General features: G+C 38.5%; 1 protein-coding gene across 2 annotated transcripts in view; it reads left to right on the forward strand.

The window, feature by feature from the left end:
• Positions 1 to 21,956, forward strand: part of crybg1a (crystallin beta-gamma domain containing 1a) — a 78,738-nt gene that overhangs the window by 24,524 nt on the left and 32,258 nt on the right. For both annotated transcript variants that reach the window (XM_061895663.1, XM_061895664.1), the window contains exon 2: positions 15,655 to 15,796. In XM_061895663.1, the coding sequence (XP_061751647.1) occupies positions 15,655 to 15,796 (142 nt within the window). The remainder of the gene's footprint in view (positions 1 to 15,654; positions 15,797 to 21,956) is intronic.

Below are 21,956 nucleotides of genomic sequence, written 5' to 3' on the forward strand. Positions count from 1 at the left end.
GTGTGGTCAGTAGTAGTGGGTTTCAGTAGGCCTTTAATGCAACATACTTTTACTTTTACTTGAGTATATTTATAGAGAAGAAACGCTACTTTTACTCCGCTCCATTTATCTACATTCAGTTCGCTACTCGCTACTGTTTTTATCGATCTGTTAATGCACGCTTTGTTTTGTTTTGTCAGACAGACCTTCAAAGTATGATCCATCACATGCCTGCGTTTCACCAAACAAATGCAGTCACTGGTGACGTTTAACTCCGTTTCACCAATCAAATGCAGTCACTGGTGACGTTTGACTCCGTTTCACCAATCAAACAGAGCCAGGCGGTCACATGATTAACTGCACACTTTTAAAAAATGTTTTATAAAACTTTATTTATAAATTTCAACAATTACAAATAGTTGAGAATAATAATCAAAGTAAGTACAAAAACAGTACAAAACAGTATAAAAACCGTACAAAACAGCGCCAGGGGGTTGTAAAATCAAAGTAACTAAAATAGAATGCAAAAAAAATATATATATAAAATAAACAAAGTGCAAAGCCATAGGCTCACTCAATCTCAGTAAATAACGTAAATTTGGAACACAGCATCATCGTTTTCACAGCTTTTTGGTTGTTAGAGGTAGAGTGTTTTAATGTAGAGTTCTAAATCTTTTTTAAAGGCACAAAAAACAGGTTTGTATTAAGAAACTTACATTTATGAATATAAAACTTAGCCAATAGTATAATGAGGTTGCAAAGGTAAAATTATTTTTCATTTTTTTTTCAATACAGCGTAAAACCAAATATATATTATTTAATATATATTATTGTTTTAGTTGCTTAAGAGATATTCCTGGCTCTGAATTTGTATATTGCTATTTTTATGTTTTTGTGCATTACTGGTTGCCGTCATCATTAAACGAATCGGTTACTTATCAGTTACTCAGTACTTGAGTAGTTTTTCACAACCTACTATTTACTTTTACTCAAGTAAATATTTAGGTGACTACTCCTTACTTTTACTTGAGTAATACATCTCTAAAGTAACAGTAATCTTACTTGAGTAAAATTTTTGGCTACTCTACCCACCTCTGCTTACGGTTGCCCCCTGGTGGTTGGCCGACTGTTGGTTGTGAAATTGCTTGTTTTGATATGCAGTGGAGCCTTCTTTTTAAATGTTTATATTGCCGATGATCACCCTTATTTAATTGTAGCTGCCAAAATCCTGATCACAATTAAAATTTGATTAATACTGCAGCCCTACTTCTGCTACTTACAATGCAACAATTGTACTATCATCTGGCATGATACTATGCTTTTTTTGTTCAAAAATAAAAAAAAAATAAGACCTACTCATTTTGCTTGCAAAAATGTGTGCTTTTCTAAGACCTGTGACTTTACAGAGACAGCCAAGGCTTCCCATCCAACTTGATGGAGATTAAATTATGCTGCAAAGAAGAATTGGCGGAACTGCCCAAATATGCTTGTGGCATCGTGTTCACTAAGACTTGAGGCTGCAATTGCTTATCAAGGTGCATCAACAAAGTCGTAACAAAAGAATATGAATACTTATCTACGTGTGATTTTTATTTATTTTTACATTTAATACATTTGCAAAGTTTAAGGAACTTTAATTAAAAAATCACATTGTCATTACGGGGTATTGTTTTTACAATTTTAAAAACAAAAATGAATTTATACTATTTTGGAATGAGGCTATAGCATAACAAAAGTGAAGTGGAAAAGCAAAACGCTGTGAATACTTTGTGGATGCACTATACAGTAGTTACTTGGGAGCAACGTTCCCTCTAAGGTACGCGCCTGTCCAATTGCACACTGCGCACGCGTCCTCTGCACACAGCAAATCTAGGCCGCACACAAAATCGAATAAAAAGATAAGCGCATAACAGTGTGCACATCTGCCGTCGCTCACATGTACGCCACTGAATGCTCAAGGAGTTTTGCCGTTTGCTCACACATGAAAAATTGGAGGCAAAATTGCTTGGGAGTGGTTTTATATTTGAACAAAAATGTGAATTTCTAGAAAATGCTTTCTCTGCTTTTACAAACATGTTGGCTTACTTCCGTGTATTAGATCCAGGGGAAGTGATGTGGCTGCAGTCTACTGAATGCTTCAGACACACCCAACATCTGGCAAACTGTCAGTTTCCAAGCACTCCCAAACACACAGTTGCTCTTTCTAAACAAACACTAGTGAGGCCCTCTTCTCTTACCAGAAGTCATTCAGGAAGTCATAAGCATTATTAAGCAGTTACATACTGTACATTTGCTTTCTATTTGTCCCAACTCCAAGTATTGTCAATACATGAAAAATGAGTGAAACCATTCCGAGCTTACAGTCCTTTCGGTTTGTTTTTATTTTTATATGCTTACCCAGTTCCAAGTTACTCATTAACCTTGGAACAAGCCCTTACATCATACAGACGTATACTGTGCTGTCAAGACTGGCTATTCATTGCAGCATGTCTCTCTGTTGTGTTGTCTGGGTTGTTGTTTTTTTCCATCTGTATGTCATTTGACTTATCATTTGCCCTAGCAGATATATTTGGTGATTTGTTTATGTTGCGTTGCTGAAATATATTTAGAAGATTCATATTGGTTGTTAGACCTGTGGGTTTGCGGTACTCAGTGACTGTTTGTTTAATCTGCCTATTCATTTTGGAAAGATGAGTACCTGATGACAGCTGTTCCTTAGTTTTTATAGGTGAGCTTTAGCTGCATCCTTGTACTCATACTTGGGCTGGACAATCAATCAGTCAATCAATCAATGATTATTTATATAGCCCTAAATCACCAGTGTCTCAAAGGGCTGCACAAACCACTACGACATCCTCGGTAGGGCCCACATAAGGGCAAGGAAAACTCACACCCAGTGGGACGTCGGTGACAATGATGACTATGAGAAACCTTGGAGAGGGACGCATATGTGGGCAATGGATGTCGAGCGGGTCTAACATGATACTGTGAAAGTTCAATCCATAGTGGATCCAACACAACCGCGAGAGTCCAGTCCAAAGTGGATCCAACACAGCAGCGAGAGTCCCGTCCACAGTGCAGCCAATAGGAAACCATCCCAAGCAGAGGCGGATCAGCAGCGCAGAGATGTCCCCAGCCGACACACATCCTGGGTCCCGACTCTGGACGAGCTGTCCATCCTGGGTCCCGACTCTGGACAGCCAATACTTCATCCATGGCCATGAGACTGGATCCACTTCACAAGGGAGGGTGGGACAGAGGAGAAAAAGAAAAGAAACGGCAGATCAAGTGGTCTAAAAAGGGGGTCTATTTAAAGGCTAGAGTATACAAATGAGTTTTAAGGTGAGACTTAAATGCTTCTACTGATCAAATTTTAATTTCGATTTTGACTTGTCACGATCATAAAAAAATTATAATTGGAAAAAATAATCAATCTGCATGCAAATTCTAGAACTTGTAACGATGGAACAAATGAGTGAGTTTACGCGTAGAAAAAAAGTGTCTACTAGAAGTTTAAGATCTCAACACGGTTGCTACTTTTTATTTGACACAGCGCTAGTAGGCCTAATCAATAATCACTAAACTTGACAAAAAAAAAGTAGGGGCATATGGGTTACACATTAAACAATGTAATGTGGTGTAATGTACTATAGTTGTCCCTTTTTTAAAGACGAAACTGGATTATTTTGTAAACAGTAATACATTATTGATATGAAATAGTAAATCAAATGATTTGATAGGCCCTGCGATGAGGTGGCGACTTGTCCAGGGTGTACCCCTGCCCTCCGCCCGATTGTAGCTGAGATAGGCGCCAGCGCCCCCGCGACCCCGAAAGGGAATAAGCAGTAGAAAATGGATGGATGGATGGATGATTTGATAGTTCACTGCGTGGGTTCCCTCCGGGTACTCCGGCTTCTTCCCACCGCCAAAAACATGCACCTGAGGATAGGTTGATTGGCAACACTAAATTGGCCCTAGTATGTGAATGTGAGTGTGAATGTTGTCTGTCTATCTTTGTTGGCCCTGCGATGAGGGGGCGACTTGTCCAGGGTGTACCCTGCCTTCCGCACAAACGCAGCTGAGAAAGGCTCCAGCAACCCCCCGCGAACCCGAAAGGGACAAGCGGTAGTAAAATGGATGGATGGATGGACTGTTTGTTGAATTAAACAATAATTTTAAAAAGTTGCAGCAGTAAACATTTATCATATGGCAGACCTTTGCAATTGTGTGTACAGTGTCTTCTGCATGACATACAAACCCCGTTTCCATATGAGTTGGGAAATTGTGTTAGATGTAAATATAAACAGAATACAATGATTTGCAAATCCTTTTCAGCCCATATTCAGTTGAATGCACTACAAAGACAAGATATTTGATGTTCAAAATCATAAACTTTGTTTTTTTTTGCAAATAAAAATTAACTTAGAATTTCATGGCTGCAACATGTGCCAAAGTAGTTGGGAAAGGTCATGTTCACCACTGTTACATCACCTTTTCTTTTAACAAAACTCAATAAACGTTTGGGAACTGAGGAAACTAATTGTTGAAGCTTTGAAAGTGGAATTCTTTCTCATTCCTGTTTTATGTAGAGCATGGGTGTCAAACTCTGGCCCGCCGTGTAATTTAATTTGGCCCTTGAGGCAATATCAATTTAACATTAGAGCTGGCCCGCTGGTGTTATACAGCGTCGGTGCCGCTGTAACACGGCATTCACCACTAATACTCATACTTGCCAACCCTCCTAATTTACCCGGTAGACTCCCGAAGTTCCGTGGCCCTCCCGAAAATGTCCCGTGACAACCATTCTCCCGAATTTCTACCGATTTCCACCTGGACAACTATATTGGGGGCGTGCATTTAAGGCACTGCTTTTAGCGTTCTCTACAAAGTGTCGTCACGTCCGCTTTTCTTCCATACTAACAGCGTGTCACATAATATTTGTGGCTTTTACACACACACACACACACACACACACACACACACACACACACACACACACACACACACACACACACACACACACACACACACACACACACAAGTGAATGCAAGGCATACTTGGTCAACAGCCATACAGGTCACTCTGAGGGTGGCCGTATAAACAACTTTAGCACTGTTATAAATATGCGCCACACTATGAACCCACACCAAACAAGAATGACAAACACATTTTGAGTGAACATCCGCACCGTAACACAACAGAACAAATAACCAGAATCCCTTGCAGCACTAACTCTTCCGGGAAACTTCCAGCAAACTGACCTATTTTGTATTCATGTATTTTCTCTTGCTACTTCAAGGCTTGAATGTTTGGTTCATTCATTATTGTTATTTTATTTTAAAATGTATTATTAGCCTGTGGAAAAAATGTGATATTTACCTCAGAAGACTGCAAATAGAAAAAAAGGCATTACATTTTTATTAAAATTTTATTTGATGTGCCATTGATATTTTTATTATTATTATTATTATTATTTGAAACTGGATTTTGCATGTCACTAAAGTTATACAAGCCTTGCTTGTTCAATATTTAATGCAAAACTTGTTTGGGTCCCTATTAAAAGGTTAATTTGTTCAACCTTGGCCCGCGGCTTTGTTCCGTTTAAAATTTTGGCCCAATCTGTGTTTGAGTTTGACACTCCTGATGTAGAGCTTTAGTCGTTCAACAGTCCGGGGTCTCCGCTGTCGTATTTTACGCTTCATAAGGTGGCACACATTTTTAATGGGAGACAGGTCTAGATTGCAGACAGGCCAGGAAAGTACCCGCATTCTTTTACTACGAAACCACGCTGTTTTAACATGTGGCTTGGCATTGTCTTGCTGAAATAAGCAGGGGCGTCCATGATAACGTTGTTTGGATGACAACATATGTTGCTCCAAAACCTGTATGGACCATTCGGCACACAGATGTGTAAGTTACCCATGCCCTGGGCACTAGTACACCCCCATACCATCACAGATGCTGGATTTTGAACTTTGCGCCCGTAACAATCCGGATGGTTATTTTCCTCTTTGTTCCGGAGGATACCAGGTCCACAGTTTCCAAATATAATTTGAAATGTGGACTCGTCAGACCACAGAACACTTTTCCACTTTGCCTCAGTCCATCTTAGATGAGCTCGGGCCCAGCAAAGCCAGCGGCATTCGTTGGTGTTGTTAATAAATGTGTTTTGCTTTGCATAGCAGACTTTTAACTTGCACTTACAGATGTAGCAACCAACTGTAGTTACTAACAGTGGTTTTATGAATTGTTCCTGAGCCCATGTGGTGATATCCTTTACACACTGATGTCAGTTTTTGGATGCAGTACCGCCTGAGGGGTCAAAGGTCCGTAATATCATTGCTTACGTGCAGTGGTTTCTCCAGATTCTCTGAACTTTTTGATGATTTTATGGACCGTAGATGGTAAAATCTCTAAATCCCTTGCAATAGCTCGTTGAGAAATGTTGTTCTAAAACTGTTCGACAATTTTCTTACAAATTAGTAAACCACGCCCCATTCTTGTTTGTGAATTAATTAGCATTTGTGGCTTTTACACACACACACACACACACACACACACACACACACACACACACACACACACACACACACACACACACACACACACACACACAAGTGAATGCAAGGCATACTTGGTCAACAGCCATACAGGTCACACTGAGGGTGGCCGTATAAACAACTTTAGCACTGTTATAAATATGCGCCACACTATGAACCCACACCAAACAAGAATGACAAACACATTTTGAGTGAACATCCGCACCGTAACACAACAGAACAAATAACCAGAATCCCTTGCAGCACTAACTCTTCCGGGAAACTTCCAGCAAACTGACCAATTTTTTATTCATGTATTTTCTCTTGCTACTTCAAGGCTTGAATGTTTGGTTCATTCATTATTGTTATTTTATTTTAAAATGTATTATTAGCCTGTGGAAAAAATGTGATATTTACCTCAGAAGACTGCAAATAGAAAAAAAGGCATTACATTTTTATTAAAATTTTATTTGATGTGCCATTGATATTTTTATTATTATTATTATTATTATTTGAAACTGGATTTTGCATGTCACTAAAGTTATATAAGCCTTGCTTGTTCAATATTTAATGCAAAACTTGTTTGGGTCCCTATTAAAAGGTTAATTTGTTCAACCTTGGCCCGCGGCTTTGTTCCGTTTAAAATTTTGGCCCAATCTGTGTTTGAGTTTGACACTCCTGATGTAGAGCTTTAGTCGTTCAACAGTCCGGGGTCTCCGCTGTCGTATTTTACGCTTCATAAGGTGGCACACATTTTTAATGGGAGACAGGTCTAGATTGCAGACAGGCCAGGAAAGTACCCGCATTCTTTTACTACGAAACCACGCTGTTTTAACATGTGGCTTGGCATTGTCTTGCTGAAATAAGCAGGGGCGTCCATGATAACGTTGTTTGGATGACAACATATGTTGCTCCAAAACCTGTATGGACCATTCGGCACACAGATGTGTAAGTTACCCATGCCCTGGGCACTAGTACACCCCCATACCATCACAGATGCTGGATTTTGAACTTTGCGCCCGTAACAATCCGGATGGTTATTTTCCTCTTTGTTCCGGAGGATACCAGGTCCACAGTTTCCAAATATAATTTGAAATGTGGACTCGTCAGACCACAGAACACTTTTCCACTTTGCCTCAGTCCATCTTAGATGAGCTCGGGCCCAGCAAAGCCAGCGGCATTCGTTGGTGTTGTTAATAAATGTGTTTTGCTTTGCATAGCAGACTTTTAACTTGCACTTACAGATGTAGCAACCAACTGTAGTTACTAACAGTGGTTTTATGAATTGTTCCTGATCCCATGTGGTGATATCCTTTACACACTGATGTCAGTTTTGGGATGCAGTACCGCCTGAGGGGTCAAAGGTCCGTAATATCATTGCTTACGTGCAGTGGTTTCTCCAGATTCTCTGAACTTTTTGATGATTTTATGGACCGTAGATGGTAAAATCCCTAAATCCCTTGCAATAGCTCGTTGAAAAATGTTGTTCTAAAACTGTTCGACAATTTTCTTACAAATTAGTAAACCACGCCCCATTCTTGTTTGTGAATTAATTAGCATTTCATGGAAGCTGCTTTTATACCCAATCATGGCGCCCACCTGTTCCCAATTAGCCTGCACACCTGTGGGATGTTAGTTGGTGACAAACCCCAAGATGCAGAGAAGGAGGGAGGCATTTTGCAGGAAAACATGATTTAATACAAAACACTAAGAAAAAAACAAACAAAGGGTACAAACAAAAAGCCCGCACGTGGGCGGATAACAGACAAAAAGAGCTAGCATGGGAACTAGAAAATAAACGTAGCTTAGCATGGAAGCTAGCAAAAACAAAAAGGCCTAGAGTGGAAGCTGGCAGGTCTCGGGCAGTAAACAGAAGTCGTACATGAAATATGAAAACAAACTTGGAAGCAGGGAACAAAAGGCAGTAAGCTAAAAACCGCAATCAAATAGAGCTTACCGCAACGCTGCATTGACAAGACACGACACAACACGACAGGTAGCAACGACAAGAGCGACATCGACATGACAATAACCAAGCAACTGACTGGAGGACAAAAACAGGCTCAAATAGAAGCGGGCTGATTGACACAAAGTGTGGCCAGTTGCCAATCAGCCGCAGCTGAGGGAAAACAGCGCACTGGGGGAAAAAACAGGAAACAAATATAAGAGCGCTGACAGGAAATAAAAACTGAAAATACTAAACACACACAGGAAAAACTAAAACACAAACAAACTGTTAGTGGCAAGCCTGACACAAATAAGTGTTTGATGAGCATTTCTCAATTTTATCAGTATTTATTGCCACCTTTCCCAACTTCTTTGTCACGTGTTGCTGGCATGAAATTCTAAAGTTAATGATTATTTGAAAAAAAAAAATGTTTATCAGTTTGAACATCACATATGTTGTTTTTGTAGCATATTCAACTGAATATGGGTTGAAAATGATTTGCAAATCATAGTATTCCGTTTATATTTACATCTAACACAATTTCCCAACTCATATGGAAACAGGGTTTGTTCATACATTACTCAAGAAGAATGCAGAATTTCCTCACTGACTTTGCATTTTAACCTGTGTTTTCATTCATTTTATCAGAGTTGCTGTTCAATTTCTCCCTTTGACCAAAGACCTTTACAAGCATTTACCTTAGAATATTTTTGGAATAGTTTGTCGCAAAAATAGGGTTTTTTATGCCTCAACAGTGGACATTACATATGAAGTTTGTGTATTACGTTCTAACAGAGAATAGTTTGTTGGCTGTGCAATAGCATCACAGTGTAGACACAATTCACTAGACAAGTCAGGGCTGGTTTGTGCTGGCATGTTGACAAAAAGCTGATTCCCCCATGTTGCGCTTGAATAGTGTCATGGGTTACTTTCAGATGTGTTAGGACACAGACTTAAGTTTTACTCTCAGAATGATCTGATTTTATCTGGCACACAGCGCACTTTGAAAATACAAGGCCACATGTTACATAATCACTCAATTTTCCTCTTAAAGTTAAAATTAAAGAACCAATGATTGTCACACACACACTTGGTGTGGTGAAATTTGTCCTCTGTATTTAACCCATTCCCTTGTCTCCCCCTGGGAGGTAAGGGGAGCAGTGGGCTACAGCGGTAGCTGCGCCCGGTAATTATTTTTGGTGATTTAACCCCCAATTCCAACCCTTGATGCTGAGTGCCAAGCCGGGATGTAATGGGTCCCATTTTATAGTCTTTGGTATGACTCGCCCGGGATTTTAACTCACAACCTACCAATCTCAGGGCGGACATTCTGACCACTTAAATTCAAGAGCCATCTTCAACTCTACCCTGCTATGTGTTCTTATGTTGTACATTACTACAAAGACTAGTTCAGATCAGATTGCTTCATTGGTTTCTAATCATTAAGACGGTGGACAACAATAAAATACACAAAATAAACTATCTGTGCGAAATACATGCATGAGTCATTGCGGCACACCATCGTGTAGCTGTGTGTTGCTGCATTAATGCCATGACATGTAAAATTCACACCAAACTATAAATCAATTCACATGTTGGAGGCATCTACTAAGGTACAATTTAACATAGCACTAGGTAATGAGATATTATTCAACTGTGCTCCAGTCCACATCATAGATGACATTTTGTATATTAATACTCTTATTAGGGTTTTACAGTATACCGCTGCTGATAAAGTACCGCGGTAATAATGAATTGAAAAAGGTAATGTACTGCTTTTAAAAAGATACCCGCAGTAGTGACATTGCTGGTAATATGAACCAAAGCGATTGTTAGTCAATACACACATACACAGCACTTGCAAGCAGACACAGTGGAAAGACAGAAGAGGGAGAACGGACATAATTTAGATTAAAGCTAGCGACGAAAGGTGAAGCTATAAACATTGAAGCGGAGAAAGGACATAATTTAGCTAATATTTTATTAGACCGTATCAAAACACGAATTGGTATGTCAGACTCAGCCCTGTCTTTGTTTAACTCTTATCTTATTGATAGGATGCAGTGCGTCTCCCATAACAGTGTGACCTCGGACTATGTTAAGGTAACGTGTGGAGTTCCCCAGGGTTCGGTCCTTGGCCCTGTACTCTTCAGCATCTACATGCTGCCGCTGGGTGACGTCATACGCAAATACGGTATTAGCTTTCACTGCTATGCTGATGACACCCAACTCTACATGCCCCTAAAGCTGACCAACACGCCGGACTGTAGTCAGTTGGAAGCGTGTCTTAATGAAATTAAACAATGGATGTCCGCTAACTTTTTGCAATTTAACGCCAAAATAACGGAAATGCTGATTATCGGTCCTACTAGACACCGACCTCTATTTAATAATACAACTTTAACATTTGACAACCAAATAATAAAACAAGATGACTCGGTAAAAAATCTGGGTATAATCTTCGACCCAACTCTCTCCTTTGAGTCACACATTAAAAGTGTCACTAAAACGGCCTTCTTTCATCTCCGTAATATCGCAATAATTCGCTCCATTTTGTCCACTAAAGACGCCGAGATCATTACCCATGCATTTGTTACGTCTCGTCTCGATTACTGTAACATATTATTTTCGGGTCTCCCCATGTCTAGCATTAAAAGATTACAGTTGGTACAAAATGCGGCTGCTAGACTTTTGACAAGAACAAGAAAGTTTGATCACATTACGCCTGTACTGGCTCATTTGCACTGGCTTCCTGTGCACTTAAGATGTGACTTTAAGGTTTTACTAATTACGTATAAAATACTACACGGTCTAGCTCCAGCCTATCTTGCCGATTGTATTGTACTATATGTCCCGGCAAGAAATCTGCGTTCAAAAGACTCCGGCTTATTAGTGATTCCAAGAGCCCAAAAAAAGTCTGTGGGCTATAGAGCGTTTTCCGTTCGGGCTCCAGTACTCAGGAATGCCCTCCCGGTAACAGTTCGAGATGCTATCTCAGTAGAAGCATTTAAGTCTCACCTTAAAACTCATCTGTATACTCTAGCCTTTAAATAGACCTCCTTTTTAGACCAGTTGATCTGCCGCTTCTTTTCTTTCTCCTATGTCCCCCCCTCCCTTGTGGAGGGGGTCCGGTCCGATGACCATGGATGAAGTACTGGCTGTCCAGAGTCGAGACCCAGGATGGACCGCTCGTCGGGACCCAGGATGGACCACTCGCCTGTATCGGTTGGGGACATCTCTACGCTGCTGATCCGCCTCCGCTTGAGATGGTCTCCTGTGGACGGGACTCTCGCTGCTGTCTTGGATCCGCTTGAACTGAACTCTCGCGGCTGTGTTGGAGCCACTATGGATCGAACTTTCACAGTATCATGTTAGACCCGCTCGACATCCATTGCTTTCGGTCCCCTAGAGGGGGGGGGGGGGTTGCCCACATCTGAGGTCCTCTCCAAGGCTTCTCATAGTCAGCATTGTCACTAGCGTCCCACTGGATGTGAATTCTCCCTGCCCACTGGGTGTGAGTTTTCTTTGCCCTTTTGTGGGTTCTTCCGAGGATGTTGTAGTCGTAATGATTTGTGCAGTCCTTTGAGACATTTGTGATTTGGGGTTATATAAATGAACATTGATTGATTGATTGATTGAGCTTCAAGCTACTTCTAAATCACTAATCCTCACCTCCATGGTGACAAATAAACTATATTTCTTACAATTATCGTCCATGCAGGACGAGAAATAGCTAACCATGATAACCGACTGTAACGATACCAACTACAGGAGCTGTAGTTGATACTAAAAGGATTACATCAATATTTTTTATTATCAAAAAATATTTTTGTTTTGTTTTGTTTTTAGTATTGTTTATAAACTCAGGAAATATGTCCCTTGACACAAAAGGACTTTAAAGGCCTCCTGAAATGATATTTTCTTATTTAAACAGGAATAGCAGGTCCATTCTATGTGTCATACTTGATAATTTCGCGATATTGCCATATTTTTGCTGAAAGGATTTAGTAGAGAAAATCAACGATAAAGTTTGCCACTTTTGGTACTTCCTGAAAAAGCCTCGCCTTTACCGGAAGTAGCAGACGATGACGTCGCAAGTGTGGGGGCGCCTCACATATTCGCATTGATTTTAATGGGTGCCTCCAACAAAAACAGTTATTCGGACCGAGAAAACGACAATTTCCCCATTAATTTGAGCGAGGATGAAAGATTCGTGTTTGAGGATATTGATAGCGACAGACTAGAAAAAAAACAAAAAAAAACGCGATAACATTGGGACGTATTCCGATGTTTTTAAACACATTTACTAGGATAATTCTGGGAAATCCCTTATCTTTCTATTGTGTTGCTAGTGTTTTAGTGAGTTTAATATTACCTGATAGTTGGAGGGGTTTGTCCACGGGTGTCTTGACGCCAATGTCTCACGGGTGTCGACGGCAGCTGTACGGACGACACAAGCTCAGCTGATATCCGGTAAGTGGCGACTTTTTAACCATGATTTTTTCACCGAAACCTGCTGGTTGACATTTGGTAGGATCCATGTTGGCTTGACAGCTCTCTAATCCATAGTAAAGTTTCAGCTCGGGGAATTTTAAACAAGGAATCACCGTGTGTTTGTGTGGCTAAAGGCTAAAGCTCCCCAACTCCATCTTGCTACTTTGACTTCTCCAATATTAATTGAACAAATTGCAAAAGATTCAGCAACACAGATCTCCAAGATATTGTACAATTATGCTGTTAAAGCAGACGACTTTTACCCGTGTGTGTGCGTAGCGTTCATACTTCCTAAAAACCTGTGACGTCCTGCGTACACGTCATCATTACACGTTTCCAAGACGAAACTCCTGGGAAATTTAAAATTGTAATTTAGTAAACTAAAAAAACCGTATTGGCATGTGTTGCAATGTTAATATTTCATCATTGATGTATAAACTATCAGACTGCGTGGTGGGTAGTAGTGGGTTTATGTAGGCCTTTAATTATGACCATTGTATGAACCTGTAACTACTTGGTATTAGATCAACACCCACATTTGTAGTAATACACAAAACTTACAGTATGCAAAGTATCCAAAAAATAGAAGAATAAGTGCTTATTACATTTTAACAGAGTGCAGATAAAACATAGAAAGTAACCAGATACCAACAGTAAATTAACAAGTACATTAAAAATCAATCCATCCATCCATCCATCCATCCATTTCAACCGCTTATTCCTCATAATTTTGACAAAATAATACAATAGGAAATAACATGTTACTGCATACATAACCAGCCAAATTAGGAGCCATAGTAACCGCTTTGCTTACTTACTACTAAAAGAGAAGTTGTCTCGTATTTTCATTATGTTATTTACTGCCAAAATTGTTCTTTGATTGCAATAAGAAGCAAATGTTAACTGTTACGCACGATTTTCTGTTCAAATAAAGCCAATAACTAATTTTTTTTAGGTCACCTTTATTTTGAAAAGTATCAACGTATTGGAATACATTTTGGTATCGTTATCGGGACAACCCTACATTTGGCTTCGCACTAACCAAAAATGTCTACAATGTCTATGTTTATAAATAGCACTGCATACATACAAACCAAAAATGTCTATAATGTCTATTTTTATGAATAGCACTGCATACATAATTTGCCCAATATTCAGTTAAGTCCGATTACTTTCCACATTATTTTTTAAGTTTTGAATTGTCTGGTTGTCTGTTCAAACAGAAGAACATTTGTGCAATCAAAGGTCACTAATAGGGATGTGCCGATTGATTGGCCTTTGCCGCTTAATTCCTTTCAATGCCGATCACCTCTGACTGATACTTTATTTATTTTTGGTCATTTGACTGACAGTTGCGGTTAACAGCTTAGGTAATAGAATCACCTCCACTGTGGCAAATAAACCAAATTTCTTAGCACGTTATTATCATTAACATAATAACGAGGCTAAACATGTTTCTCAAAGTAAGAACATGTTAATTGCTAAGCTAACTTGAAAAAACACAAGAAATAAGTGCTTCAAGAAACTTAGATTTTCATATTCACATTTATAAATTCAGGAAGTCATTTCCTATAGACACAGGGGTACTTTAAGGGCAAAAACAAATTATTTAAATGATTTCTATATTGTAGTTTTTACTATTGTTTAGATATTGTGCACTATTGACTTTATATCACAAAACATAGAGCGTGTTTGGGTTAAAAAGTCAAGTAGGCACCCATCAGGTGAGGTGTGGTCAGTTCACTCTGCAGCTCTGACCCAGCAAAGAATGTAAATATGATCAAGTATCTACTCCTCCACTATGATGCACAAAACAAGATTCTACTTGTGAATTACAAGACTTATCAAATAAGTTAGATCTTAATTTTTTGACAGAATAACTGCCAAGTTCAGCTGCAGGCCTTGTTCTGACACATAATTTGTTTTGTAATAAAATATTGTCAGTCAATTGCTGGTGGTAAAACAATCTGCCTCTGCCATCTTGTGGAGGAAACTCGGTATTGCGTTGACCACTGTTGTGGATTTGATTATGCTCACATTGCCCTGCCAACAAAACTAAACCATAACCATTGTTGCTTTTCCTTTAGTAGCTAACTTGCCATGAAATAGTATAGTCATATCATTAAGTCAGTTGTCTCTGACCCAATGCAAACTGGATGCTTGTACACATTAGTATGTTTCATGTCATATTTTGTATTGAGAGCACATTTATTTATATTTAGTTTTAATATCGGGTTGTATTGCACAATATTTGAAGGTACCCTGTTCGACCTATTCGAGGCACAATGTGTGTCAATGGTTTGTAGCAACGAATCAGGATCAGTTGAGCGAAACAAAATGCCTCACATATGGTTCAGAATCCACAAAGGACCTCTAATTGCTTTGCAAGTGTAATGTGCTACTTTGAATTGGATGGAGTCCATCAAATGTTATATTGTGTTAGTTTTTTTATTTTATTACATTAGGAACTGAACTGAACAAGTGCAAACAGAATCATAACTTGACAATTCAGATCAATTAAAAGGATCAGTGCACCTTTAATCATTATTCAATGTCACGTTCTGTGCATTCAGAGAAATGCCTGTGTGGGTTCAATATAAAGATCCTATGAACTGTGAGAGGAAGAAAAACTAATGACCTCATATCCTTTGCTCACCCCCCTTCTTGTTCTGTTTCCCGCCTCCTTTTACCAGGAGCTATGACCAGATGAGCGTGTCCACAATGAGCTCTCTACAGACTGAGTCAGACTGGGACCCTTATTCAGACTCCAACTCCATGATCTCCTTTAATATGAGTCAATCAGGAAGCCCTACTTCACCCTCCAAGCACTTTAAGGTCAGTAACTGCAACAAAACATCTGCATGATGTCTTTATGCTTCACCATGGAGACATATTGTTGTAAATATAGTTACTGAGATATGATGGATCATGGAAGGATTTATTATTATAGCAGAAAGTACATGCAAGTTGAATTGACTTTATTTGAATATTAGTACAACTGTATAATTTACATTCGAAACACTAATTTTGATCAGAAATAATAACTAGTTGAATTAAAATTAAAATGAGATGGATAAACAACTAATTAAATGCATATGAATGTATACACACATTGCAATTTTTGGCATTATGATGTTTCCCTAAATATTGTAAGATCATTTGTACTTGCATAACAACTTTTCCTGTCTTTTTAACAAATGTATATTGTTGAAATAAGATTGCACTGTATCAATATGTATGATTTATCCTTTATTTTTGTACTCAAGTTTATTGCTGTTGTATTTAGACAGCTTTCACTCACTTCTACCTGCAGGGGTCACTAGCTAACATGCCTGACTTATGAGAAGCCATGCCAACAGGCTATCAGGGTGTGAGGCAGTGGTTCTCAATTATTTAAGTCATTTTTATTTAAATTAAATAGAGATCCTGTACTGTATCTATGTAAACCACTGTATAAGTTCCTGCCACCAGCATTCTGCAGCACCTGATTATCAAAATAGATTAATAAAATGAGCTTGAAATATTATAACAACGTAAAGTAAATTCCAAGTTAAGTTTATTTACTCAATTTGTACCATTTAAACAATACTTTTCAGTCTTTGATTGTCAAAACAAAGAAACAATTGCAAATGGTTCACTGAAATGGTCCTTTTTATTGACTTAACAGAGCAGAATTCAAAACAATTTAATTTGTTTGGTGACATGCTGTCTGCTGCCATAGTCTTGAGGAATAAAAAATACTTTCATTTTCAAAACCCCAAAAATTTGTATTCCCAGGTCTTTTTATTCCGATTATCATCACTTGTGTTCCTTGCTTTTGACTCGTGATTGGTACCAAATTCGGTACTTCTATAGACCGAATTCCATTGGTACCATCACGTATTCATATGTGTAAAATCAAAGGATGTTATATTTTGATATCCACACTTGGCGGGTAAACAATCACTCAAGCAGCACTCAGAGGGGACTCGGTCAGACTGCCTGTAATGTTGCAATGTTCAATGCCAACAAATAGAAAACACTCCAACATAAAGTAAGGCTCCACTATTCAAAATGTGCTAGCTCAATGCTCATTGGACTGGAGTTGCCATAAACAGTAGTAGAGGTGGGGGAAATAATCGATTTTTAGATGCATCGCAATTCGAACATGGACGATTATAGAATCGATTAGTAAACTTTTATTTATTATAAATAAAGTAATGCAGACAGTTTTGAAATTTGGCTGACTGCAGCGAGCCACCTCAGCGAGAGGTCCGACCAGCTCCATTACCATCAGGCACTTACCGTCCAGTTTTGCACACCTATTCATTAATTTGATAAATGAGGGAATTAATTTAACTGCTTCTTATTACAAATAAATTGTTTATTAAAGTAGCAAGTAATAAATGCTTATTTAGTGAACTGAAAAGAAATGTGAAACTGCATCAATATACATAAATTAAAGATGCATCAGAAATCAAGTTTTAATCGAATCGTAGCTCATGAATCGTAATCGTAACTGAATCGTGAGATGTCCAAAGATTCCCACCTCTACTGATTAGCATTAGTGATTTTAAATGGCATTTTCAACACCTCCAAATTTGGTGATGAAAACTACAACTCAGATGCATGTTACAATCAAACAGCTGGTGTGTATTAAGTACAAACCTTCCAGTATAAACACTTTTTTGGGCTCAGCAAAATACGAGATTCAGCTTAATGGCAAATATTACTCTTTGGCTAGGCAACACACCGTAGTCCATACAGTATTGCTATTTAGCATTTTGGAATTGCAACTGAATGCAAAGTGTTATATAATACCAGCAAATACGGTAAAAATCCGAAGTGTAAAAAAAAGTTATTACAACTGGATAACCCAGTTATTCTTTTTTTTTTTAGCTCACTGTCATACATTAGATAAAACAGAGATTTTATCATTAAATAAATTAACATTTACTTAGAGACATAGAAGTGCAGAAAATTGGTACTTCGAGTACCGGTACTACATTGTTTTTGTATACTTCTCCTATTCGGTTGAACAGGGAACTGTTGATTAATTTGAGCATTGCTGCCACCTAGCTGGAGGCGGGTGTATCGTTCTAACATGAATAAAAACACTAATAAAGAAAGTCCCGCCTGCCTTGCACGCCCCTTCTAACACCTCATTGCACCTCTTCTATGTTGAACTTGCCCCATTATTTGAGAAGTGTTGATGTAAGGCAAGATGCTCATTATCCTGTGGGATGTCATTGTCCCTGGGCTATTTTATAACAGGATCCTGTCCAACCTGCTCACCCACCTGATCCAAACATTTTCCTGCTATGTGGTTCATGAAGAAATCTCTAGTAACTTTACTTTTGTATAAATTTAGTATTTGTCACTGTAGACATTGTGAAAACTTGTTTTGCCTGCTAAGGGTGCTTAAGTTTTTTTGCCTTTGTCTGTCAAGATAAACAAATCATTTTGTTTACTTCAGGTATTCTGAATAACTACATAAGGCCAGCTTATGCTTTGTGTGGGTGTGGTCCTGTCTTTTTCCTGGTTGTTTAGCAAACTCTTGGACATCCATCCTTGGTCTGTGCAAGAAAATAGTTAATATGAACTTCTTTTACTCTGTCAGCTACTGAGATCGGAGAACGGTGCAGGGCTGACAGACAAGGAAATTGTATATATAGCAGTCTGTAATGATTTTAAATCTCCTTCTTGAATGATGTTGGAATGTTTTTATGAGTTTACACAACTACCGGTTTTAGTGTTGAGCTTTTAACCAAGAGCACAACACGTGTGAGTGGGAATACGTAGTTGGTCCAGTATAAAAGTGTTGATTAGCAAGAATAACAGGATACAATGGAAGCTACATGAGTATATTTATTTTATTGTATTGAAATACGAACTGGAATACCGAGCTTTGAGGGGCTGTGGTGCTGTTTGTTTAGTCAAATAGTGTTACCATTTTGACAACGAGAGTGTAAAAGCTTTTTTTTCCCTTAAAAAAAGTTCCAAATTAATTAAAATCATACAATCATTGAGGATATACTTTATAGACTTTTTATCTTTGGGGAACATAGCTTGTTGAGATAGTCTAGTTAAGGCTATATAACTGGCAGCCCGGGGGCGATATATGACCTGAAAATTACACCATACCTGCCCCCAAATTCAGTTCAAAACTTGGGGAGCAAAAATTTTTGCAGCAAAATTATTAAAACACTTGTATAGAGGAACTTGGGCCCCTATGAATGCATTGGCAGATCCTTGCACCTTGCATTGCTAGCAAACATAGAACCTGGGATCCAAACTTGTGATTCACATAACTGAGGCGTTCCATGAGGGAACCCTTTAAAGGGCAACTGCACCTTTTTGGAAATGTTGACTATCGTACACAATCATTATGAGAGACATGACGGTGCATGGATTTATTTTTGATGCATTCTAAATATTAAATAAACATACATAAAAAGTCTGATTTGATTACATTTATTTCATATTTAGAATGCATTTTTTTTTTTTAATCCATCTGTCGTCATTGTTTTTCATTTGGATTGTGAACAATAGGCAGAATTCCCCCAAAAAAGTGCATTTCCCCTTTAAGTCCTTTATCCTTTTTGGCAATTACAATTTTTTGGCGATGTGGTTAATGATGTTGCTGTAGCTTGTTTACTTGAGATGCGGTCAGTAGTCATTTGTTCAATTTCTTAAGTTATAAGTCTTTTTCAATTTTTGGACTATTCAACCGGTGGCCCGTGAGTTAAAAACACTTGAGAGACTCACATTTTTGTAGCAGATCCTTAGACATACTACAATGCTGTCATAGAGATGATCTTTGATTAGCTTTTTTGCAAAAGGTTTAAAAACAGCAGAGCGCTCCTGTAACTCTGACAAAATGAATAGGCCTTGATCAAAGGTCTACAGTAGAGAACGCTGGTTCTCCAGAATATACAAAATAAGACTAATAGTGAAGGAAGAAGTCCGGCGTCACGTTCCTTAGCTTTCTGGGAATGTGGTCCACAAAACAATTAAGTTGAATATCCCTGGTCTAGGTATTTATTTTGTATTGGATTTTTACTTTCAAACTGAGGAAGTGTGACGTTACCTCCTTGTCCACGCCCTTTTCATGTTTACTGCATCGGTTGTGTACCAGCTTGCAAGCCGTCCCTCCTAATGCTTTCTCAACGTTACTGCAAATGTAAACGACCATGCCCTCAGGACAGAAACTCTGCTCACAGAGCCACAAGCCACCTGCCTGTCGTCACTTGCACAGGACACAACTGGCTACATGTACTGAACTTTAGAGGTGGTTACAATTTGATGTAAATTTTTGTTCATCAAATACATTAAGGATTATTTTGAAGATCTGTGAATTTATTTCACCTTAATCTGGAGAGGTCCATTTGATCTTAAATTCCAGGAAGTCAAATGGTATGTAACTCAATGTTTTCTTTGTTGTCATTCAATGATATGGACCACAGTCAGGAGTGTGACTATTACGTTGATGCTTTACATTGAATGAACAAGTTTTGTGTAGTTATTAATTAGGGGACTGACTGTTACATTGAAGTCACAGCTGTTGCTGCTCACAATACACTGTTTTGATATGAAAAGATACCTTACACATGGTAAATGTATATCATTGCAAAGTTAATGTTTTGGACTGAAAATGTAGTTGTCACACAGTATTTTCACAATGTAGCATTTTTACTTTAGTTAGATAGTATAGTTTGTGCTCGACCTGCACTGGAACATGCTGAACGGTATCTTAATAGTTGGCACCTCTCATGTTGCCAAAAAATAAATCCTATTAAAAAAGATGTTATGTAAAGGTATACTCAAAACAAAACACTGAATAGGTGGCGACTTGTCCAGGGTGTACCCCGCCTTCTGCCCATGTGCAGTTGGGATATGCTCCAACACCCACCGCTACCCCATAAGAGACAAGCGGTAGACAAGGGATGAATGAATATTATTATCTTTTCAAAAGCGGGGCACTTGTGCTGTTGCCTTATTGTGTTTTGCAGGGACAGTGAAGTGTAACCTTTGATCTTTGTAGCAACTTTTATATTAGGTTTTATGCCCGCTGAGTTACTTATTATTCATCTCAGTTTGGTTATTATCTTTGGATGTTGAATTGCACATTGTTAATTTTGGAAACAATACATTCAAAGTTAATTCAAATTGTCTGAAATAAATGGACTTCACGGTGGTAGAGGGGTTAGTGCGTCTGCCTCACAATACGAAGGTCCTCAGTAGTCTGGGGTTCAATCCCAGGCTCGAGATCTTTCTGTGTGGAGTTTGCATATCCTCTCCTTGAATGCATGGGTTCCCTCTGGGTACTCCGGCTTCCTCCCACTTCCAAAGACATGCACCTGGGGATAGGTTGATTGGCAACACTAAATTGGCCCTAGTGTGTGAATGTGAGTGTGAATGTTGTCTGTCTATCTGTGTTGGCCCTGCGATGAGGTGGCGGCTTGTCCAGGGTGTACGCCGCCTTCCGCCCAATTGTAGCTCAGATAGGCACCAGCGCCCCCTATGACCCCAAAGGGACTAAGCGGTAGAAAATGGATGGATGGATGGATGAAATAAATGAATAATAATAAATTGCATGTGTAAAAGATAAGTTTTTGTTTTAAATTAGCAGAAAAAAATTTAAACGATTTTAAAAATATCACATTGTTTATTTTAGAGATAATACACTCAAGTAAATGCAAAATGTCTGATCGCTACAAATAATAAAAAGAAAAACAATAAAAAGAAAAAGTAAATATAATATAAATATAAAAAAGATATAATAAAATAAAATAAAAAGTGTGTAGTTGTTCAAATGGGCAGATTTTTTAGTTGTTTAAACAAAAAGTAGTAATTCACATAATAAAAGTTATATTCAAATTGTATATTCAATGTTATTTAACCCAAGAAACCCATTCAGAATATTCAACAGCAAATATGAAATGTTACAAACCAATTAGTACGGGGCCACTCTCCAAATACAAACCTTAAAGTCCACAAATACATTTCTCAATAG

This window comes from Nerophis ophidion, linkage group LG03 (genome assembly GCF_033978795.1).
Source record: "Nerophis ophidion isolate RoL-2023_Sa linkage group LG03, RoL_Noph_v1.0, whole genome shotgun sequence".
Classification (NCBI taxonomy): Eukaryota; Metazoa; Chordata; class Actinopteri; order Syngnathiformes; family Syngnathidae; genus Nerophis; species Nerophis ophidion.